Source organism: Antennarius striatus, chromosome 21 (assembly GCF_040054535.1).
Source record: "Antennarius striatus isolate MH-2024 chromosome 21, ASM4005453v1, whole genome shotgun sequence".
Classification (NCBI taxonomy): domain Eukaryota; kingdom Metazoa; phylum Chordata; class Actinopteri; order Lophiiformes; family Antennariidae; genus Antennarius; species Antennarius striatus.
This window is the reverse complement of record NC_090796.1, coordinates 14428390-14451387: the sequence shown is the minus strand read 5'-3', so window position 1 is coordinate 14451387 and position 22998 is coordinate 14428390. Positions and strand designations below refer to the sequence as shown.

Genomic DNA, 22998 nt, shown 5'->3' with positions numbered 1-22998 from the left:
AGAGGGGCCACCACCATACCCTGGGGTGCCCCAGCGCTCAGCAGTTACCAGCTGCCTTTGGACCAGGGGGTGTACTCTGGTTGTAGGTTGTGGTCAGACTTCATTAAAGGGGAAGCAAGTCAATTATCCTTGTGGGACAGTCCACAACCTGGTCGAACTAGGCATCCTAAATTCTTTAGTTTACACATTGATATATACCAGAATTTTCAGCAGTCCCCCTTGTTTAGCAAAAACACCTGTTTCCCACCAGTCTGTAGCCATCACAGTTTGCCAAGCCTTAGTCAGACATAGAAGCAGTGAAGGACAGAGTCTGAGGAAATGGAAAACACATGGCCTCAAATAAAGAATTTCTGTCCCTTTTTTCCACTCACTGCAGCAGGTTTTTTAGGAATCAGTACGTTATGTCTAGGGATGAGCGCCATGGAGGAGTTCTTGAGTCTTTCCTTTATAGTTGGCCTGGAGGGGATACAAGAATATCCGAGTATGTGTGCAAACAAGATTTAAGCAGAGCAGATCACTTAAACTGCCATCGCTGCTCAATGCCAACACCCACCCAGTAAAAAAAACAAAAAAAACAAGCGTATATGCCAAACAGCGGACAGCTCAAGTGTAATCTATCCTGCTTCCCTGCTTTCTTTGTTCTCCAGTCCCCTCCTGTGGGCCCACCAACGTGTCTTCCTTAGCCACCACCTCCAGCAGCATTCTGGTGCGCTGGTTTGAAGTTCCTGAGCCGGACAGAAATGGTCTCATTCTTGGCTACAAGGTCTATTTGTGTTTTTTTTTTCCTGCCTCATGGCGGTTTGCTTGTTTTTCAAACTGGTCAAACTGCTTTAATTAGGTTTCAGAAATGTCAGCTATTGTTCGGGAGCATACAAAGCATCTACCTCTGCTGACCTGTGATTATATTCTGGATCAGGTAGTGTACAAAGAGAAGGACTTCGACAGCCCGGTCCACTTCTGGACCGTTGAGGGGAACGCCACCCACAGCGTGCACCTAACTGGTCTGGGGAAATATGTCCTCTATGAGATCCAAGTATTGGCTTTCACCCGGATTGGAGATGGACGGCCCAGTTCTCCGCCCATTCTGGACAGGACTTTGGATGACGTTCCAGGACCTCCAGTGGGAATCCTTTTCCCTGAAGTGCGCACCACCTCAGTTCGTCTTATTTGGCAGTCCCCCTCACAACCCAATGGCATCATACTTGGTTAGTTTGGGAAGATTTTGAAATGAAATATTTGCTTTATTTATACCAGATTGGGATATCTATAGAAGGTAAAACCACCATGGGACAAGGTAGCAGCCCTGGGTGAGAGTTTACTGACAGGCTTGGGTCTGAGCTACATGTCCAGGCTGTAGTGGGTGGAAGGCCTGTCCACTGACCTTAACCCTAAGTCCATAGAGGCCGTCAGGAAGGCTCTTCTTAGAGGGATGTGAAAATAAGCCTTCTTTAACCGACTGTTTAGGTAAAACCTTACAAAAAAATTATAACACACTTTTATTTGTTGGATGTTGGTCATTTTTTCAATTAAATTTTTATCAAATTGAACTCATGTAAATAAGTATATAATTAATAATATCTTTCATACCAAATTAATGAAAATAAAAATTATTACCTTTCAAATAATTATTTCAAAAATTTCCAGAAAGTGTAAAAGTTAGAAATATTTTAGTAATAAAAACTTCTTTACTTAAGACATATAGACCTAAAATGTATATGCACACATACACACACACGAACACACACGCACACGCACACACACACACACAGCCAATTGACATGCAAATATACAGAGAGATGTTGCAGTTACGGGCAACCACTTGGTGGCGCCCTCTGAGCATCTAAGGATTTGGTGCCTTGCTCAAGGGCATTATAACAATAGTACATCTATTATTTAGATTTGATTTGAGTTCCTAGTGTTTCTGCGAAGGAAGATAATTGTGGGTTACTTGTGCGTCTCTCACATAATTATTTTAAGCTGTATAATGTAGACATTTTTCAACATTGTTTTATTTACCATGGTATTCCACACCTCCACTAAGATGTTTCTTTCCCCTACCTTCTGTTAAGCCTACCAGATCACATATCACCTCAACTCAACCAACAGCAACACGGCCACGGTGGATGTCCTGAACCCTAGCGCTCGCCAGTACACAGTAATTGGCCTCAAGCCGGAGTCCGTCTACGTGTTCCGCATCACAGCGCAGACGAGGAAGGGCTGGGGCGAGGCTGCCGAGGCTCTGGTGGTCACCACGGAGAAGAGAGGTAACCCTGTGCTGCATCTCAACACTATTAGAAGGAAAAGAAATACAGATAACACAGCGGTGGTATTTTGATATGTCAAACAGAAACAGTTGCGTAATCTTCCGAGCAGAAAAAGGTGTGTGATCTTAGTGATGACATAACTTGCGGAGAGTTGTGTTTGCACTCATTTCCAGTGAGACGTCCGGTTAGTGGACGTGTTTTCTGAAGTGGTGCTTGTGTCCCGTGGGTGTTTTGTTCAAAACGCTCTAGATGTGAGGAGGAATCAGTCCACAACCCGTCATGGATTGTTTCCTTCATGGATTGTTCTCTCTAATTTTTGTTTCTCTTCATCACAACTGTACTTTTCTTTCAGTTGTATCAGAGCCCAAGCAAATACAAGCCATTTTTGTTTTTCATCTCATCCCGCTATCCTTCCTTCAGTCCCTCCATCCCCTTTCCATTTCCTGTTGGGTTTTTCAATCTGTTTATCTCCTTCCAATGATAATTCCCTCTCTCCCTATTTGTGTTAACTTTTATAGCTCATCCCCAGCCCACCAGCCGTCCCATGGTTCCTCAGAAAGATGTTCAGGCTCGCCACGTCCTGCTGACGTGGGAACCGGGCAGCGACGGCCTGTCTCCTGTGCGTTACTACACGGTGCAGCTCAGAGAGCTTCCTGAGAGCAACTGGACGGTGCACTCCGCATCCGTCAACCACGACACCACCTCCTACGTAGTATCGAGGTAGAGTCCACCATCTGACTTTTATTTAAAAGCACTCATCAGGTTTTTTTTCTTCTAGTTATTATCTTTCATATTGTGCTAAATGAAATGTTTTATTCCCACAGAACCAAAAGCTGGCTTTACAGAAATATTCTCCTGGCTAAAAGATAATTGGCAAATAAACAGAATGGTTTTAGGGTGTTAAGTTTTGGTTTTGCGGCCTAAATTATCATGTATGGTACATGTACATTTCTTCTTCCTCCTCCTCTTCTTCCCTTTCTTTAATTGTGAGTCTTTTGGCTTGTTTGTGAAAATGAGGCAGAAAATATTCCCAGTTTTAAGATCGAGTGCGGTTGTTGGTTGCAGAGGCTGACGTGGTTTCCTTGCTTCATCCCTCAGGCTGAAGCCGTTCACGTCCTACCAGTTCAGAGTAAAGGCCACCAATGACATCGGGGACAGCGAGTACAGCGAGGAGAGCGAAGCGATCACGACCTTACAGGACGGTAAGAGTGACACGAGAAAACGGCGACATTAGTTAGATTAACTGTAAAGGAGCAATTGGACATTTGGGGAAATGTGATATTTGCTTTCCTGCTTAAATTCAAACAGACAGTCTCATGATTTCAAATTGTAAATATTAGACTACAGCTATAGCCAGGTAGCTTTGTTTAGCATAAAAATATAGGAAAACCGCATGCATAAATGAGTAAATCTTCTCTTCTCTGTTAAATATGGTAATATCTCAAATATGCAGCCTTCCCCTGAATTTTATATATCTGATACAAGCATTTTAATACTGCATTATTGCAATAAAATGAGTACAATGTCTGCATATTCCATCAGTAGTGTTTCAAAGTAGCCAATCGGTGTGATGCAGACGCTACTGGATGTTACCAAGATACAAAACCTTGACACACTTCACCCCATGGTGCTTCAGCAAATGACAGAAACGCCCTCTCTGCTGATCTTTCCAGCTACTATTTTTGTCAGTGGTTGTTTTTTTTTTTTTGTTTTTTTTTTAAAAGCTATTATGTCTCTACGCTCCACAGATACCACTGCATCGTTATCTGTTTTCATTTTCAGGTCAATTTAAATCTCACTTTTATATCCTCAGCTCCGGACGAACCACCCGTAATACTCTCAGTCACGCCACACACAACAACGTCAGTGCTGATCCGCTGGCAGGTAAATGATAATGTGTTTCTGCTGATTGTGTTTGTGCTCAAAACTATGACGCTAACGTTCTGAAAAAGTGGCCTCTGATTAGAAACCTTGACGGTGCACAAAATAACCCTATACTTACACTTTTACACACACCCTCTTCTGTGTGTGCGTGTGTGTGTGTGTGTGTGTGTGTGTAGCACAAACTGCCACACTCACACCTGAATTAACAGGTAATAAAGAGGAGAGCAGGACGCTCCAAGTCACAATTTACTTTTATGGAGAACACTTGTAGAATTTATAAGGATAGAGAGGTACTCTGTTTTGTCCCCTCCGGCTTGCTGTCTCATGTTCATCCATGGGGGGATTTCTTACGTGACTCACCTCTGGATGATCTCAGTTTGAGGGAAAGTTTTTGGGTTTTTTTTAACCTTTTACTTACCGTAAATCTCTTCAGCGTTGGTAAATTAGAGACCAAGCCTTGCATAGTGAAGTATAATTTTACAGTGAGAGGAGTACATGTGCAAAATGCCTGTTAAGGTGAAATCAGTAATTTGCATGACCTCATTAAAACAGCAACTGGGTCACATCCAGTACTCTCAGCTATATCTGGGAGTTTGCAGATTTCTGCTGTACCACAGCTTGACTCCTTGTCTTCTTTTTTTTTTTTTTTTTCCTCTTCGTGGTCCTGGATGTGCAACAATAAAATGTCTTCCAGTTCAAACCCCACAGTTGAAAATCATTTTTACAGTTTTGTCTAACATGAAAAAACAAACAAACCTGAAAATATGTTAATAAGCCAGGCTGTAACATAGCAGCTGTTAATATTTACACAGCGAAGACATATGGTTTTCCTGCAAGGGGTTGACCTGATCAGGTTTCTTGTTTAAGCCAGTTAGAACCAGTTCTGCAAGGCTTCTCTTGTCACTTTTACTTTAACTCACTAAATATGTCTTCCAGCCCCCGTCTGAGGACAAGATCAATGGAATCCTGCTAGGCTTTAGGATCCGTTACCGCGAGCTGCTGTATGATCGTCTCCGCAGTTACTCTTTTCACACCATCAGCAGTGCATCCACCTGGGCTGAGCTGAATGGTGAGGGATCGCTATAACCTTTTGCTCTTGTTTCTTTTTGTGGAACTTTTTAAAAATTTTAAAAAAAATCTCTTTTTATGTAATAAAATCAATAAACAATTCAAAACTGCGTCAGTCGGTGATACACATCCATCGTGACTACAAATTCCAGACAATCCAGTTCTGCTTCCAAAATCTCCCCATTGGTTTCTGACATTTCACAGCCAAACATTTCATTTAGTGATCAGCAGCTATCAGCTGTGAGCTGTTATTAGGTTTTCTCAAGAACAGCTCTGTTTCCATTGCTTTATGTAACCAGGCCTGTAATTTTACCCTCATTGTGTCATTGTGTAGCTCACTCAGAGATCTGATCACTGTGATTGTGTAGATTTTCATGATGATAGTACGATTATTATACTTCGAACACCGATCCTATTGTCCCTCCGCCACCTTCTTCTTGTGTTTCATCTTTTGTACTCACTTTTTCTTTTCACCTCTCTACCCCAGCCCCCTACAGCCTCCGGAATCTGAGCGATCCGACTCTGGTCCAGTACGAGTTAGACAGTAAGTGGTGTTAATTTTCAAACATTCCTAATTCATAGACAATTTGGAATAGCACAACACATTCATAGCCTGCATAGCTTCTCTACACAAAATAAACAGATGGCCACAGATTTCCCATGCATTTAAGTGGGGAGGACGTCAAAAAAGATTATAACCTTGTTATTGCACGACTGTGAGGAGGGTGGGGGATGTAGGAGGATGTGGGTGGCCTTTGCAGATAGGAAAATGAAGCATTCAACTTAAACTAATTGCAAATTCACCCTTTGGTTTCAAATCTAATACCGAAATGTGTTTCCTCACTTTTCTGTGCAGAGCTGAGTAAACACAAGCGCTACGAGATTCGCATGAGTGTATACAACACCGTGGGCGAGGGGCCAACCAGCCCTCCACAAGAGGTGTTTGTGGGAGAAGCAGGTGTGTACGCCTCCTTTTTCTCTTTTTTTTTTTTTTCAATCAACACATTTCTCTAGAGAGCCAGTACGTAAAAGCACTCTCCTTCAGAAGTTTGCTAAGTGTTCAGGTGCAATTTGTGTTGTTTTCATCCTGGTGCTTTTTGCTTTAAACGGTTTAATTTTCTGCTTTAAGCTGTAATACCGCATGTCTGCCCGATAAGTGAAGGAAATCACCTATAAAGATCGACCACATCTTCCTCATTTATTTGCTGGCTTCCAACAGTGCCAACAGCCCCGCCCCAAAATGTTGCGATCCAATCAGCAACGGCCACCCAGCTGGACGTCACGTGGGAGCCCCCTCCTGTTGATGCTCAAAACGGGGACATCCAGGGATACAAGGTCAGATTCCCCCCCAAAAAATCTCCCAACATGCACAGCCGAGTGCCACAAGCTGTGGACTTTATGAGCCTACCCTGAACTAAGGAAGCGATGTTGTCTCCTGTTTGTGCTATTATATATAAAATGTGAACGTTTATGTGGGTCACAAGCGACTGCATCCGTTTGATGTTAATCACCATTAAAGGCACATCTTTACATTTTTATTAGTGCTGCTTTCCGGAGGGGATTTCAATGAAATCTTAAGTCTGCTGCTCTAAAAAACATTTTACAGGGAATGAAATGAAAGTGCCTCCCCCTTAAGGGAGTTTGAAATTGGACTGAGTTTTATAGATACAGAAGGAGCCTGTATTCCCTGAATAGCGTCTGTAGGCAAACACTGACATCGATTCATACCTTCTAACGCAGGTTTACTTTTGGCAATTCCAACGTAAGAATGAGACGGAACGACTTCGAACTCTTTTCATGCCAGAAGGAGGGGTGAAGCTGAAAAACCTGACTGGTTACACCACCTATATGATCAGCGTGGCCCCCTTCAATGCTGCAGGGGATGGACCCCGCAGCCCACCCATGAGGGGACGCACTCAGCAAGCAGGTGTGTCCAAACACAGTCCAGTAAATCTAATAATTTAAGCCGTATGGACAAAGGCAAAACAAATATTTCAATATGCGATGGATACACAATGGAAAGGAGATAAAGTACCTTTAGAATAAATAAGGTGATAGAATGATATGACTTAAGCAGTTAATTTAAAGCATGTGTGGCCATTTTCATTTCATGAGTCATATTTATGTGCTGCAGTAGTGCTGATGTTAGCTCGCAGAACCATGAGAGTTTTCTTTAAGTGGATGAGTCGGCCATGAGGAAATAATTTGTTGTGAGGGTGATGCTAATCGTTGCTGTCGGCATGCCAAATGACGTTAGCGCCGCCGCATAGCGAGCATAAGTTCCCAATCAGCAAACTCGCTCGCAAACTCATTTGTTGATTCCCCCGCTTAGTCTGAAAAGTAGACAGCACATTACTGTGTTTACACAACTTTCTCAAACAGAAAGTCCTCATGTCTTCTCCTTCTTTGTTTCTTAATTTCTGCTTTTATTTTGGATCATTTTGGAGCATTTTAAGATCATAAAATGACGGCATTTTTGTGACTTTCTTATCCATTCCTGGGGGCAAAGGAGAAGTCAGATGACAATCTGAAGGGGGCAGGACTTTAGGAGGACAATGGAGATAGTTATCCAGTATTTTGTGACAATATATAACGTTTTCTGTACAGCTTAAAATTCTAACATTGAAACATTTATAAATATTTTTTATAAATCATCCAGATAATCTGTCATAAATTTTTTTTTCTTGTTAATTTTATTCCAGGGTCTGTAATAAATCATCTCTCTGTTAACATCAAATTTTAAAATTTCATGGGTTTCAACATCCCTGTTGTTGTTAATGTTAAACCTCCAATCATTCCTTAGACATGCAAAACTTATTGCTAGTTTCTCACACATTTTTTTTTTTTTATGTTGACTGTACTTTCTCCCAGCCCCCAGTGCTCCCAGTTTCATCCACTTCAGTGAGCTGACCACCACCTCAGTCAATGTGTCTTGGGGGGAGCCAACCTTCCCCAACGGCATCATTGAGGGCTACCGTCTGGTCTATGAACCCTGCAGACCCGTAGATGGTAAGCTCCCGCTCTAACCACATATTTCTTTGCTCAGATTGGTAGCTGGCTCGTATAAACAGTTTTATTCACACAATCTATTCATATGATAAATTAAGCTGTGTCGAGAAATTACAAGTTTTACTCAGATGGTAATCTTGTGTTGTGCATTTTTTCCTACGTTTGCGAGCCAATCGCCACCTTGACCTTAACAGCTTTTATCTCCATTCAATCTTTTCCACACATATTCAACTGTTATTGCAAATGATCTGTTGCTATGTCGCCAAGATGCAAAAAATAACTTTCCCACTGCTAATTCCATTACTGTGTGTATTTGTGTGTGAACGTACGCCTGAGTGTGTGATCCCACTTTGTCTGGCCCGTGTAAGACCTGCTCTAAATGTGGTTTGTTTATCTAGAGTCCTCAGTGGCCTGTGTCGACTGTCTTCACTCCCCCTCCCCCCCAGGCGTCAGTAAGACTGTGACGGTGGACGTGAAGGGAACTGGCCCCCTGTGGTTGAAGCTGAGGGATCTGGCTGATGGTATCACCTACAACTTCAGGATCCGGGCCAGGACCTTCATCTATGGGCCTGAGGTAGAGGCAAACATTACGACTGGGCCAGGAGAAGGTAACGTCTGCATGAAATTACAAATAACTTTCAATATTATTTTAAATGCTTTCTTATAATGCGTAATTTTTTTTTTTTTTCAGGAGCCCCTGGACCTCCTGGAGAACCCTTTATCACACGGTACGGTTCTGCCCTGACCATCCACTGGACCAGCGGGGACCCAGGGCGGGCCCCCATAACACGCTACGTGATCGAAGCGAGACCATCAGGTGTGTGCCTCAGCTGCATGGAGACGCATTCTGACAAGCACACTTCAGTTTTAAACCTAAATGATGTTAGGGTTAGGGTTAAGGTTAGGTGAGGCAGTAGGTGGCGCTGTTGCCTCAAAGCAAAAAGATTCCGGGATTTGATTCCTTCCTGTGTGCGGTTTTTACGTTCTGCACGTGTCTTTGTGGGTTCATCACAACAAATTGTCCGTAGGTGTGAGCTTGAGTGGTTGTTTGTCTGCTGTGTGGTCTCACGATGAGCTGGCGTATTATCCGGGGTGTACCCTGCTTTTCACCTGTAACTGGGTAGGATAGGCTCCAGCAGGCTTTTGACCCACGAGGTAAATAAACAGCTGCAGACGGATGAATGGATGGATGGATGATGAAACAAAGGAAACACACACTCTCTCTCCTCTCCCTTTCCGTCTCCTCTTCTCCAGCCTTGTTTCTCTGCAGCGTCTTATCACACGATGATTTGTTTTTGTCACAGAATCAAATTAAATAATCTTTTGCCAAAAATTCTGAAATATGATGGATGATCTTCATTACGTTGACGGAGTCCAACGTATATTTATGTACACAAGCAGTGCAATGTGAAATAAATGTTCTCTGGCAGGATTTCCAAAAGCAAACAGCAAGTCGTCTAATGTTGCTTGATTTGAAATATGTCTGAAGTGCTATTTATGATTGGATGTAAATTTCACAAGAGCTGGGAAATTAATAGATGGTGTAATATTTTTGGAATCATGGATTAACGTGGGAGCTGCCAGCCAGACGGGAAAATTTATATCAAACAATCTGTGAACAAAGATGTATTGACGAGTTTTTTTTTCCCCTTTGCCCCCACACTCACCTCCATTACAGATGAAGGATTGTGGGATATCTTAATCAAGGACATCCCAAAGGAAGTGACATCACACACTTTCAGTATGGATATCCTGAAGCAAGGGGTTAGTTATGACTTCAGGGTGATTGGAGTGAACGACTACGGCTACGGCTCTCCAAGTTTACCTTCTCCTTCCATATCAGGTGAACTTTCCTGTGTTTCAAATATAGATTTCTCACCAAATTAGATTTCCGCATGTTACTCAGATCTCACAGAAACCTATTCAGTTGTTCTTAATTAACATGAATTCACTTTTTTTTTTTTGGGTGGTTTTTTTCTAGCACAAAAAGTGGCGCCTTTCTACGAAGAGTGGTGGTTCCTGGTTGTGGTGGCTTTAGTGGGGCTCATCTTCATCCTTCTGCTAGTTTTCATCCTCATTATCAGAGGACAGAGCAAGAAATATGCCAAGAAATCAGAATCTGGTGAGTTTATATACTGTATGAGGAGTGGATGTGGCTCAGCTGGTAAAACATCCAATAACCAAACACATTTGAATTACTCCATTTAGAGGTTTTGAGTCGGGTGGGTGGGGGGGGCATATTTGTCTATTCCACGCAGCCGTGACATCAGCAGGTATTCCTTTTTATTCAGTAATGTTCAGCTGCCGGGCAGGAGGGAGATCCCTGCAGGTCGGTACCCATCTCTGTGACTGACAGGAAAAACAAGACGTCCATTCTCACTCCGATGAAAGATGCTGTTATTACCTCCACATACCCCTCCGGGGGTGGTGTGTATTTGTAACTTAACAAAGTTAAAGAGTGGATTTATTTGCTTTTGTTCTTCCGTAACTGAAGATAAGAAAATCTGCCTATCCGTGTGTAACTACACCTGGCTCGCTGTTTCCCTTCTTCTCCAGTCGATATGCTAAGCTAACAACCTGCTGGCCCCCTTCTACATACTGCGTAGTATTGCTCTTATATAACATTCTAAACAAAATCATATTTAATAAACTGATTATTCTCATAATGAGCATTGAGGTGTTGTACAAACCCAAACTTTAAACTGTTAATAATGTGGGATCATTAGAGAAGAATACAAGTCCGGCCAGGGAGAAGTCTGTTATCTTATCTGCAGAATCACGCAACCCATCAAGGATTTTATAAAATCCTCTAAATCTCCATCCAGGTAACAACTCCAACTGTAACGCTCTGACCCATGGAGACATGGTCAGCCTGGACGAGGGTCGTTTCCCCGCTCTGGAGCTCAACAACCGAAGACTGTCTGTGAAAAACTCTTTCTGCAGGAAGAACGGCATCTACACCAGGTTGGTGATCCAAGCTTAATTCAAAATGAAAATGCATACATAACTTCCGGTAAAATATTTGCATTATCCATGGAAACCTATTTTCTAAAAATGAAGAAAAAAAAAAAACACTCTTTCAAACCCATTTCTGCCACTTAAAGGCAGACTATGAACTGAATGGCTGCAGACTCCTTTTTAATGAGCTTCTGTTTCAGTGACTATCAGCGGTATGATGTGCGTCACGCTGAGACCGTGACCTTGTTTAAAGCCAATCACTCCGACTGACACTGACTCTAAGAACACTGGAGGGAGACATAAATCCAACTTTGGATCTGACTGGATACGTTGCATTAGATCATTAGTACCTGTTTAGGAAAGAGCTGGATCTAGAGACAGCTGCAGCTGCGCCGCTGAAGATAGTTGAAAGGTTTGTGGCGGTTTGTCAGCAGTGATAAATTTCATGCGGATATCATTGCATTTTGTGCTTCTGCTGCCAACGGGCTGATGCGATTTGGAGAAGACAGGTGCACTCCACAAGAAATTAGCATCTCTAAGTGAGTGCAAGAGTCTGCACATCCATATGGTGAAGAGTATATTGTTTTATGTGAGGATCTGTAGATAAATCTGTATTTTCCATGCATGTGGAATTGCTTAAAGGACGGATCAAAGCAAGTCTGCGTCTTTGAGGGGTTTTTCGGGGCCATCTTCCTTATTATGTCTCCAGCTCAAAGGAGTTCAAGAATACTCAGATGTACTTTCAGAATCTGCAGTGTTTGAACTCGGAACATGAATCTCTACACCTGAGCCCATGATTATAGATTAATGCCACGTCTTGATCTCTGGACTCGGACTTACAAAGAAAGGGATGAAGTTGTCCACTCAATACTGGGCTCACAAATCAAACCATTCTTAATCTCACTGGATTTGTTCTAATTTGTGAGTGGCAGACAGCAAATGTCACTTAAAGTTGATTTTAGATGAGGCTTGCATCTGCATAAAGCTCATCAGATCAGAGTTTAACAAAAGGGACAGTATATTTGACAGTAAATTAAAACTCTCACACAGGAGAGTCGATGGGGTTCAAGTTTGGTGATTGAAAATGTCACCACTTAAACTGACAGTAGAAAAAAGGTTGAAATGAATGCTAAGTCTAATATTGTAGCTCTTCCTGTACACTTGAAGGATCTGTTCCACAGCAACTCTCAGAATGAATAAATAAACCATCATCTATAATGTTGTGCACACACAAAACGGTTTCAGAGGTTGAGGTTCAAACTTTCAAAAGATCCATGTTTTACTGATTAGGATGAAGAAGAAAGGATTAGCATCATTTTTTGCTGTATGTTGAACCCCACTTCAATGCGCCAGTTTGAGCTTTGAGGGGGTCTTGGTGAGGTAACGCAGAATAGATTAACGTGGTTTTAAACACAAAGCTCCTGAACACCTCAGACATGTTAATGAGTTCCCGACTCAACTGTTACAAGAGGAGGGGTTGATAATGAGCAATGAGTGGGGGGACAGATTCGATTTTGGCCCCTTGGTTTTCATTTCTTACGCACTGACCAAATTCCACTACGAGACGATTAAACAGAGCCTTACATAACCGTTAGGGCAGATAAATAATTTACGCCTCACTCAACTGTGTGTGAGAGTCAAGGAGAAGAGATGAGAGTGGGTTGAGCTCCCCCAGTTCAACATAACGTCCCAGTGGGCTCTCAATGGCAACTATTTGCATGTGCCGGCAGCTCTTTCCGCTGGTGTGTTATTGGGAGGGGGCGCTGCAAGGTGCTGATGGAAATTTTAAACTTGGGTTAAGAATTTGTCTTATTGTTAGGGACTGCATCTTAAAAAAATTGTGTGGGTGAATCAGAACTTTTTAAAGATATATATATATATATATATATATATATATATATATATATATATATATATATATATATATATATATATATATATATATATATATATATATATATATGTATATAGGTCACGTTTAGGGTTATCAAACAAAACTGGAAATTTGTCTCAGTAATTATTCTATTATTCTAAATTATTCTATTATTTTAAAATTATTCTAATTATTCTAATTTAGAATTTGACTAATTAATTCAGTTCATAATTAACCCGCTCAGTGAATTTTAAAGTAAAATGAGGATACTGGACAGTAATACAATTACTGAGCAGGATATTATTACCTTAGTGCATGATGCCGTGAATCTCTCTTGGTACGTCACATACATACACACATTACTAAAATCCCCCCAGTTCATCATTTGTTTTCCCTGTGTGCCTTTCCGTTTTGGCCACATCACACTTAAACCCCCACCCTTATGAAAAAATGTTTGGAATGATACCCCCAGCATTTGTGAAATGTTGGTTTCCTTGAAAACATTCAAGTGCGGTTTTCGATGCGTAAAGCAGCGATGTGTGTGTGTGTGTGTGTGTGTGTGTGTGTGTGTGTGTGTGTGTGTGTGTGTGTGTGTGTGTGTGTGTGTGTGTGTGTGTGTGTGTGTGTGTGTGTGTGTGTGTGTGTGTGTGTGTGTGTGTGTGTGTGTGTAGGCTGCAGCAGACCTGCTGGCAGCCACCGGCAGCCGAGGCGCTGTCCTGGAAAGTCAACAGGAGTCAGTGTGTCCCAGTAGTCCCAGCCAAACCAGCGCCAATCAGCAGAAACAGATGGGTGTTTGTTTAGCAGAAGCAGGGATAGTGGAAAGTATGAAGGAGCTTCGACACCGGGGGAATTTTTTTTTTCCTCTTTTATTTACACAAAGAACCCCTGACTAGAGCGCTCCATTTTAGGAAATTATTTTTCCAGTATTTAATCTTTCCCTGCCTTTTATTTTCCTTCATTCCTTCTTCTTCCCTTCCAGCTTTAAGTTTCACTCAACGCCTCTCCTTGACCCCGATCTCTCTCCGCGCCCCTCCTTGAGCTCATGCCCATCCCTTACGCTGTTTAAACTCACATCTGACTGACGTAATTGATCTTCGCGGTGCGCCACTGACAGTTCCATCCACACCATCATTTATGTAACCTCCAATAATATTTGTCAGAGCAAAGCCCAAAGGCTGCCATTTATTTAGTGACCCCCTTGAGCAGTAATGAGGCTTGAGTTTATAATTTAGTCACAGGAGCTCTGTGGTTTGACATTCCACAGCCCGCAGCGAATCAGGAAGAATCATTCAGTCCGGGACAGACTGGCTGTAGGCAGTCGTCTCATGAACATCCCATGACTCTCGTCAAGCTGTATGCCCACACAAGGCAGACAGGGAGACGTTTGAACTTGAAAGGAAGCACTTATTGTTGAGTTTCTGGTATGAGTAGCAATGGAGAAAGCCTGGAGCCATGGTGTAATTTGTATTTTACGTATGAGCTCATGCTTTAATTTGGTTTCTAAATTCTTTAAATGACTCTTCTTAAAACTTTTACTCATTTGTGTTCTGTATTGGTTATATGATAGCAACTTTACTGCATGAATAATTGCAGAGATTCACAACACCAATGCAGCAAAGTTTGTTGAAACAAAAGTGCATTAAAAAAATAACGATGGGATTTTGGTTAAAATGTGCAACAATAACAATACAAACAGTAGAAATACCACATTTACTTTTTAATTTGTCAAAGCATGGATGAAGTGGTGTGTCAGTAGAACTTTTTCAGAGTGATAAATCTCAAGGGCAAAGCAGAAGAAAGGAAATCCCAGAAATTGTGTTTATATTCAGTTATAAATGCTACACATGGTAATAATCAGTCCAACAGTTACATCACTGATCTACTCCGCCCAGGCATAAAACCTCTTACACTTTGGAGGTAAGAATGAGAGGATTCCTCCGTCCCTTTTTCTGACTTCATCATCCGAGTTGCAGGTCATGTTATCAGGTGTTGTTGCAGAAGTTAGACGGCAGCTTGACCGTGGTGTGTGTTGAGAGCAGGGGTGTTTTCTGGCTTTTGCAGTGTAGAGCAGGTGGCGGGGATACCAGTGTAGCTTAACTGGAGCAGAGACTTCATCTTTAGCCAAAGTAAGGGGAAACAGCTGATCCTCGGCCTGCATTACGAGCTCTGGCAGGCAGCGAGGGTGGTAGCAATGCTGCTTTGGCTCGAAGAGGACACAAATCATCTAATGCTATGTGTGCAAGGCGCTCCCTACTGATGGCTGGCTCCGAAACGGCATATCAGTAGTAAATATTAAAATTAAAAATGAAAATGAGACGGTGGTAATCTGTAGAATATAAGCATATTGCTGTACAAATAAATCTCAGCAACAAAGCCAACACAACTTGTTTGAACTGCTCTTCATCAGACCCCCAGTGTAATGTATGGGAAAAACGAGTTTGTTGCTATAAAAGTAACTGGATTTGTTTTGTCTTTGCTCAGATCTCCTCCTAGACCCAGTCCAGGCAGTCTCCACTATTCAGACGAGGATGTCAGCACAAAGTACAACGACCTGATCCCAGCAGAGAGCAGCAGCCTGACTGAAAAACCCTCTGAAATCTCAGACTCACAGGTACAGGAGCTCTTATTTTACACTGAATCCTTATATCCTGCATGTATAACATCCACATAAAGTGTCATGGTTACATGTTCGTACTCGACTGTGTGTGCACATTTTATTTCTTGAATTTCTCAGGGACTCAGCTTTGCATTGTCAGTTGAAGAGCTTTCTGTCTGTTCAGGCTGCCCATTTTATGCCCTTTCTTTGCCGTTCACCTCAATGCATTCAGTGTGAAGAGGTTATATGATACAGTTACAACAGTGCACAAGGTGAAATTACAGATTAATGACTGTTCGCTGGCAGCCAATCAGTTTTAGACCAGGCGGTGACCTGAGCAGAATGTCACTGCAAACATCCACCCTCGATTCAGGCCACTGCACTTGTTATGTAAGTCGGTGAGAACAAATCCTCCCTGCAAAGTATTTTCTCTGCTGTTATGAATTGGGATTTGAAGCTTTCCTTCAAAACTTTCAGCATCGCTGAGCAGAGGTGTCTCTTCTTCTGTGGTGACAGAAATAGAAATAGAACATTTAAAACCTCTAAGCAAACACAGTCAAACCTGATAGATGACTAACCATTATTGGTGGAATGTCAGACTTGTGGTGTTTGCTACCTGTTGAGGCAAACTGTTTTGCCCAATAAGTGAGTCTAATCAATAATCGCACTGTATGCCATCTCCCTTCATGTCTCCTTTCTCTTGTCTTTTTGAGTATTTCCTATATTCACTTTTTTTTTTTAAATCTAAACTGTTTCTTCCCCTACATCTGTCCATAAATTTTGCTTTCTGTTTCTGTTTTGGGCCATCCCTCCCCAACTCTTTGTACTGTGAGTGAATCATCCTGAGCGTTCGGAGTCTGGTTTTGATCCTTGTCAGATGAAAGTATAAGAGGGGGACGTGGTCCTGAATTCCCCTTGCTTTCATGGTAACTTCAGTTCTTTCTTTCATCTAGGAATTATTTACTCTTGGCATTTCCCAAATTATCTTGGAATGTCTCTCAACTAGATGTGTCCCTTGTGTGAATTCCTCAGCCTGAAATCTCTCCCCACCTGGTCTTATCAAGTCTATTTCCTACTTCTAGTTGAAACGAAAATCTGTCCGCGATGAATCGTTCCCAACAGAACCTTTCCGAGCACAATCCCATCCCCTCAAATGACTCATTTTGTAATCTCATCTCCTGCCTGACATATTCATCCCATCCACCCTTGCCCATTTGTCAGACGTGTTCCTTAATGTTGGAAACCACCCGCCTGGCCATGAGATGATGAAGTCCACCTGCCACACGGCACATTTTGAGGGGTTGATGTTTGGCTTTGATGGGCTAAAGCACACAGAGCTTTGCCTGTTACCCTCGGGCTCCTATGCCATGCCCCATAACAGGCCACCGTATTAACACCCAATGGTGCTGCAATGAAACTCAGGAATGCTCTTTGAAGTTTTATTGAGCAGATAATGCTGAGCTATCAGTATGACACTGCGCTGGCTTGTTCCCTTTAATCCTGGGGCCTGGGACCAGCAGTTATTAGTTGACTATTGTACTCCTCAAGAGGGGGATTTGGAGGAATCTAACATTGACTCGGCAAAGCAACAAGCCCACCGTTACTGCTGTGCTCCCCTGCAGGTTGAACTCTTTTGGATTTCTGATTTTCTAAGGCTGTTTCTGTGGTATTTTCTTCCTTTGTGTGTCATTGAAGGGCTGAAACCAGTCGCAGGCAGATGATCTCATGCACCATACATTATGCTGTTCTTGCAGAGTGGCATTCCACTGCGTCATTGCAGAGAAGAGATAACATCTGCTTTATCAGTAGTGTTATCTCTTCTTGTGTTCCGCTCACTCATTTGGCCTCTTTCAGTTCTTAGTCTGGAGATCAGCTGAGAGAATGCTCTATGATTGGCGTCTAGCGACGCCCCGCTGTGTTGGTTTGTCCCCTCTGGGGTGTGACCTTACCTCGAGCAAAGGCGAAATCTGAATGCAAATAAATTATAGTTTAGCATTTTGAAGTTAGACAAATTGGAATGTTGAGATGCAAGTGTGCTGGTATGGGACAATACTAATTTATAGACACAAATACAGTATGTTCTTAACTCATGATGACAACATGCAAGTTGATTTTCAGGCAGTTTGCTATTTGAACAATTCCTGTTTTCCTTTCCGTCCTGCGAAAGAAAATCTCTTCACCCCAAACAATAAATCCAGTGATTGAATGTCTCTGGATTTTTTTTTTTTAATCCCTCTTCAATCTCCAGATATCCTGTTACCGTCTCCATCCCATGGGACCCCTACTGTGTCCACTCCATCAATGAGAATGAGATAGGCAAACCCCCTCCCCCCCACTTTTTTTTTTTTTTTTGCAATAATACACAAGTGTAGGACAAAGGACTGACCCACTTTGCACTCGAGACATTCTTCAATTTAGGGGGGGATGGAAAAATCTGCTTGCTAGGAGTTCGTTATTGTCTCATTTTCCTTATGCAAATCATAAAAAACTCAAATTCAAAGTTTCATACAAGGCACTTGGTTAACTATAATCTTTGTTTTGCATCTCCAAAAAATAGGAATTACAGCCTATTTTTAACTTTGATACTTTATTTGAACTGCGTAAAGGTTTCGCCGCTGAATTATGGGTAAACTGTGTTTCAAATCCCCTTCTTCCTAATTTAACACCAGTGATGGAAATGATGCAACAGTGTTGAGGCGGGTATGTACAGTATGTTATACACGTCCTTACAGAGATCTGTCGGTGGTTCCCTTGAGGGCTAAAGTGTAATTCCACATTTCATGCCTTAAGTGAGATTCTTTCACAGCAGTCTTGTAATTAACTCGTAATGAGTTAGCATTAGTAGCTCCTTCACACACACACACACACACACACACACACACACACACACACACACACACACACACACACACACACACACCGAGCTGCCCCAGAGACAAATTGTGGAGCGTCTCCACTTGTAGGTTTCCTCATTTGAATCTTTAAATTATTGTCTTTAAAGGTTGGTGACAAACCGAAGGAGTAGAAACTGGAGTGATGTGTGCATGTACAACATTTCAAGAGTTAGAAAATCTGCGGTATACACAAGCCAAACCGAGTTAGACTGGAGTAGAACACAATTCACTGTGTCAACAGTCTGCACTCATTCTCCTCCAAACACACACACACACACACACACACACACACACACACACACACACACACACACACACACACACACACACACACACACACACACACACACGACCTGAGTCGTGTTTCTCGTCTCTAAGCAGTCCTGATTCTTTTTGAGTGAGGTTATACCACTTCAGTAGGTCTTCTCGGTCCACTGTGAATGGATCTTGTTATTGTGTTGTGCTGCTAAACACACCGAACGCACAACCGGAATTCTTTTTAGCACGCCGGGCAACAATATTGCATATAGACAACAAACACCACCACCAACAACAACAACAACAACAACAACAACAACAACAACAACTTTCTTTTATTGTTGGGAGGAACTGCAATATAACAGCAAGCATGTAATCATTGCCATCGACCTCTAACAGTCGAGCTACATCTGGCTGTACACAGCGTTGGTGTGTGATTAATGTGTCACTTTCTTCATTTAAACCAAAGAAGGAAAAAAAGTTGTTGTTTTTTTTTTCCCCTACGCACAAGTATTGCACAGACATTTTTCCCCTCGACACAATGGAACAACTCTAACAGGGGATTGGAACTAAAAATAGGGGGTTGAGGGAAATCTGAGAACACTGCATTATGTATCACATATGTGCTGTTGCTCCAGAGTGTTACCATCATGGAGAAACAAGCAGCCACGCTTCTATCAGGGAGAAATGGGAAGAGCTTGTTAATATGGAGGGGTGGGGAGCAATTATCAGTGTCTCTGTGGTGCCCCGCTTTGAAAACAATAAGCCTTTGTTGCCTTATTTTTCACTTAATACTCCTCGGAAAAAGAATCCAGTGACGATTCTGGCAAAGGCATCCGAGCTTTAGGTCACCGCGGCCAAGTGATTAATCACAAGAATCCACCCAATTGGCATCTTGCTTTTGAGGCAATTAGTTGCCCATTAGCAATATTGAGCACTCCGCGTTCACATGGCTTTTTATAAGAAATGCCACTCGATGTTAAAACGGCAGCGGTTTCCAGATTGAAGGTTGACGGTCAGTGATGAGAATGTGCAGAACGTCGCTGTCATTTCTTCACGGATGGTAGATTGACGTGAATTCAGACCGACTTAAGAATGAAAAGGAATAACTTCCTTCCATATAGTTTGAGAATGTACGTGCTTCCATTTTTATTTTTTTACTTTCACACCATTCACACAACAACGTGCATGACAAATACAGTATATACATATATATATATATATATATGTGTGTGTGTGTGTGTGTGTGTGTGTGTGTGTGTGTGTGTGTGTGTGTGTGTGTGTGTGTGTGTGTGTGTGTGTGTGTGAGTGTGTTTGTGTATGCCTGTGATATTATCATCATCATGACTGGTCCATTTGAATCATTCTGTTGTAGCGATGCACTGTAAAAACACATTGTTTTGTTCACCCATAGGAGGCGCTGGTGTTTTCATATGGGACAGGTGGCCTACATACACTTCCACTGCATTTGGTGAGGTTCCTGTGGCTGCCTGTTTTGAATGTTTGTAGCCTGATAGGTGATTGGTTGCGACTGATCGTCCCCATCCAATCTTCTCCCTTCAGATTCCCATTGTAGGTTTTGTGGTATTCTGTGCAAAAACGACATCAAATCCCTGTCTTGCGGGTTATAGTACAGTTTGATCCAATGCTATCTGAGTAGGTCCTGTTGATAAAATTGATCATAAATTGACCAAAGTGTGTTGATGGTCAGTTTACAATGCACGCTTCATCAAGTCATCATTCCCCTTATCATGCTTTGACCGTTTTGCCCATGTTTTGGTTTCCATGTGTTTTCGTGCTCTCTTGTAATTGTGAGTGTGTGCATGTGTGCATGTGTGTGTGAACGAGTGTGTGTGTGTGTGTGTGTGTGTTGTTTTGACAGGAATGATTGGGAATTGGTGACTGCTCAGAAAAGTTCAATAACCTCATCTACATTTACATTTATAGGCTCGATGTCTCTAACCGCTCCACATGGACACATTTCAGACCCCATGCCTGCACCCTAAACCGAGGCCTCGTCTTGATTTTTTTTTCTTTTACAGGGCAGCGACAGCGAGTATGAGGTGGACCCTAATCGTCAGAAGACGCACTCTTTCGTCAACCACTACATAAGCGATCCCACTTACTACAACTCCTGGCGGCGCCAACAGAAAGGCATATCCCGGGCACAGGCGTACAGCTACACCGAGTCTGAGTCGGGTGACCCGGATCACTGCGCCCCACCGCCGCTGCCTCCTCTACCTCCGCTGCCACCCCAGCTCACGTCACCCAGCCCCCAGCCTCAGCAGGCCCAGGGCCAGCCCCAGGGCCAGGGCCAGGGCACCCTGTTTAGGCCGAAAGGTAGCCGGACTCCCACACCCTCTCAGCAAAGCTCCAACCCCCACAACCAGCACAGCGCCCTCTACAGGCCCCCCAGCAGCCTAGCCCCTGGCTCAAGGGCTCCAATTGCTGGTTTTTCCTCCTTTGTGTGAAACATGTTGAAAGTGGACATAAAAATTTCTGGGAATATCTACCCCAAATTGTGTTGAAGGAGAACATAACAGCACTCTGTCAGCTCATTATGTAATTCATGCCTTTCTTTAAATGACTTATTTTTATTTACCTGCTGTGTGTAATTCATTTGGAGACATGTGAAACAAAACTACAAGACTTTTTTAGCACTTTTTTTATTTTATTTTATGTGTGGAAGGTTGCCAGAATTCGATAAAATATTCCTCTAAACATCAATTTTTAAATTTCATTTTGCAGTTTTGAACTCTTTGCATGATTTAATTTCTTCAGTTCTTTTTTACATTTCTTTAAATGTCTCTGCGTCTGTACAGATCACAAGAATCTTTGCAAACTCACACAAACACATGATTATATATCTATATATACATATATGTAGTAGATGTACCTAGAAGACAAAATCAATAATTGCAGAATCTGCGTTGATTGACACTGACATCACCACATGGAGCCATAAGTGAGCGGAAGAGTGTTTGGACTGGTTGTAAAGACGAAGAAACAAAAGACAGACCTGGATGTGGAACTCATGCCAAATCGAAAAAAATTTTTAATGTGGCGGCCGGGAGAGTTTATAGCGGACGCTGGCAAAACAATCATGTGTTTCCATGGAAACAGCTCTGTGGCTGATAGCACACAAATAGGTAGAGAAGTCCAATATTTGGCTGCGGAGGTTCGGACGTCACTGACGGCGCCGCGCCTGTGGATTCCTGCAGATATATGAAGTGAGTGTATATCTGAGTGTGAAATTGTTTTAAGTCTTTTTGTGAGTCTTTTGCAGTGGATAAAAAGATGCCTTGATCAAGAAACACTTATTTATGATAGCTGACACCGGATGTTCCTGAACTGCTCATAGTGACCTTGACTCCGGAATCATAATAACTGAGCGAAAGCCGTCCCTTAATCCTGGCGGATTTGGGCTGGGAATGAATTTACATAAACAACCATTTTTTTCCCCCTACCGTTTGCCGGTTCATGTATACACATCTCCATCTCCTTCTGCATATATGTCTACTGTAATGCTTCAAAGTCCAACCAAGTATGTCACACTGAAGAAGCAGACCAGGACCTTCACACATGGGCACAGATGTTGGTTCTGCTAAACCGTCTGACTTTGATATGAAAGGGGTTTTTTTTTTTTTTAATCATGTGTTCGCCCTGCTGGCATAACGGTCCCGTCGCTGAACACTGTGGCGGGGCGGTACACCAAGAGATGATGTCATTTAATCACCTCACTTTTTCCTCTTCCTGTAATCAACTATTCTGTACTCTTCATGTGTGACTGTACCATCTGAAATGCTTAGGTGTGTGTGTGTATCTGTGTGTGGATGCATGTGTGTGAGTGAGTGTGAGACACAACACTTCTTGACCATTCAGTGTATGTCTGGTTATTAAAAGATCATCCTGCAGCAATTGTAAACTTGCCTGGAGTATCGCCACAGAGGCCCGGCGGCGTCCAGCTGCCTGTAAGGTGTACTCATAACGCTATCGTGAAGACTCAGTGGTGTGTTCCTAGTTTCCATTGCTCGAAAAAAAAAAAGAAAAAAAAATCATCCTTTTTTTTTTACTATTTGTTTTTTTCTTTCTTTGTGGGGTGATTTCATTGTACGCAACAAAAAGCTTATCGTGCAGAACCTGAATGAACGTATGATCACAGCACATTTCAGAAATAAATTATTTTTGAATGTT

General features: G+C 42.4%; 1 protein-coding gene across 3 annotated transcripts in view; it reads left to right on the top strand.

The window, feature by feature from the left end:
- Positions 1-22998, top strand: part of sdk2b (sidekick cell adhesion molecule 2b) — a 188861-nt gene extending 165863 nt beyond the window's left edge. The window contains exons 26-45 of one of the 3 annotated variants that reach the window (XM_068305658.1): positions 648-763; positions 917-1205; positions 2070-2264; positions 2783-2984; positions 3363-3466; positions 4078-4148; positions 5085-5217; positions 5704-5760; positions 6073-6174; positions 6436-6551; positions 6957-7143; positions 8088-8225; positions 8624-8833; positions 8917-9042; positions 9904-10068; positions 10207-10347; positions 11051-11189; positions 15538-15667; positions 20219-20275; positions 20847-22998. In XM_068305658.1, coding sequence (XP_068161759.1) covers positions 648-763; positions 917-1205; positions 2070-2264; positions 2783-2984; positions 3363-3466; positions 4078-4148; positions 5085-5217; positions 5704-5760; positions 6073-6174; positions 6436-6551; positions 6957-7143; positions 8088-8225; positions 8624-8833; positions 8917-9042; positions 9904-10068; positions 10207-10347; positions 11051-11189; positions 15538-15667; positions 20219-20275; positions 20847-21275 — 3107 coding nt within the window. In that variant the 3' untranslated portion in view covers positions 21276-22998. The remainder of the gene's footprint in view (positions 1-647; positions 764-916; positions 1206-2069; positions 2265-2782; positions 2985-3362; positions 3467-4077; positions 4149-5084; positions 5218-5703; positions 5761-6072; positions 6175-6435; positions 6552-6956; positions 7144-8087; positions 8226-8623; positions 8834-8916; positions 9043-9903; positions 10069-10206; positions 10348-11050; positions 11190-15537; positions 15668-20218; positions 20276-20846) is intronic. The other 2 variants (XM_068305660.1, XM_068305659.1) reach the window with 2 other exon arrangements.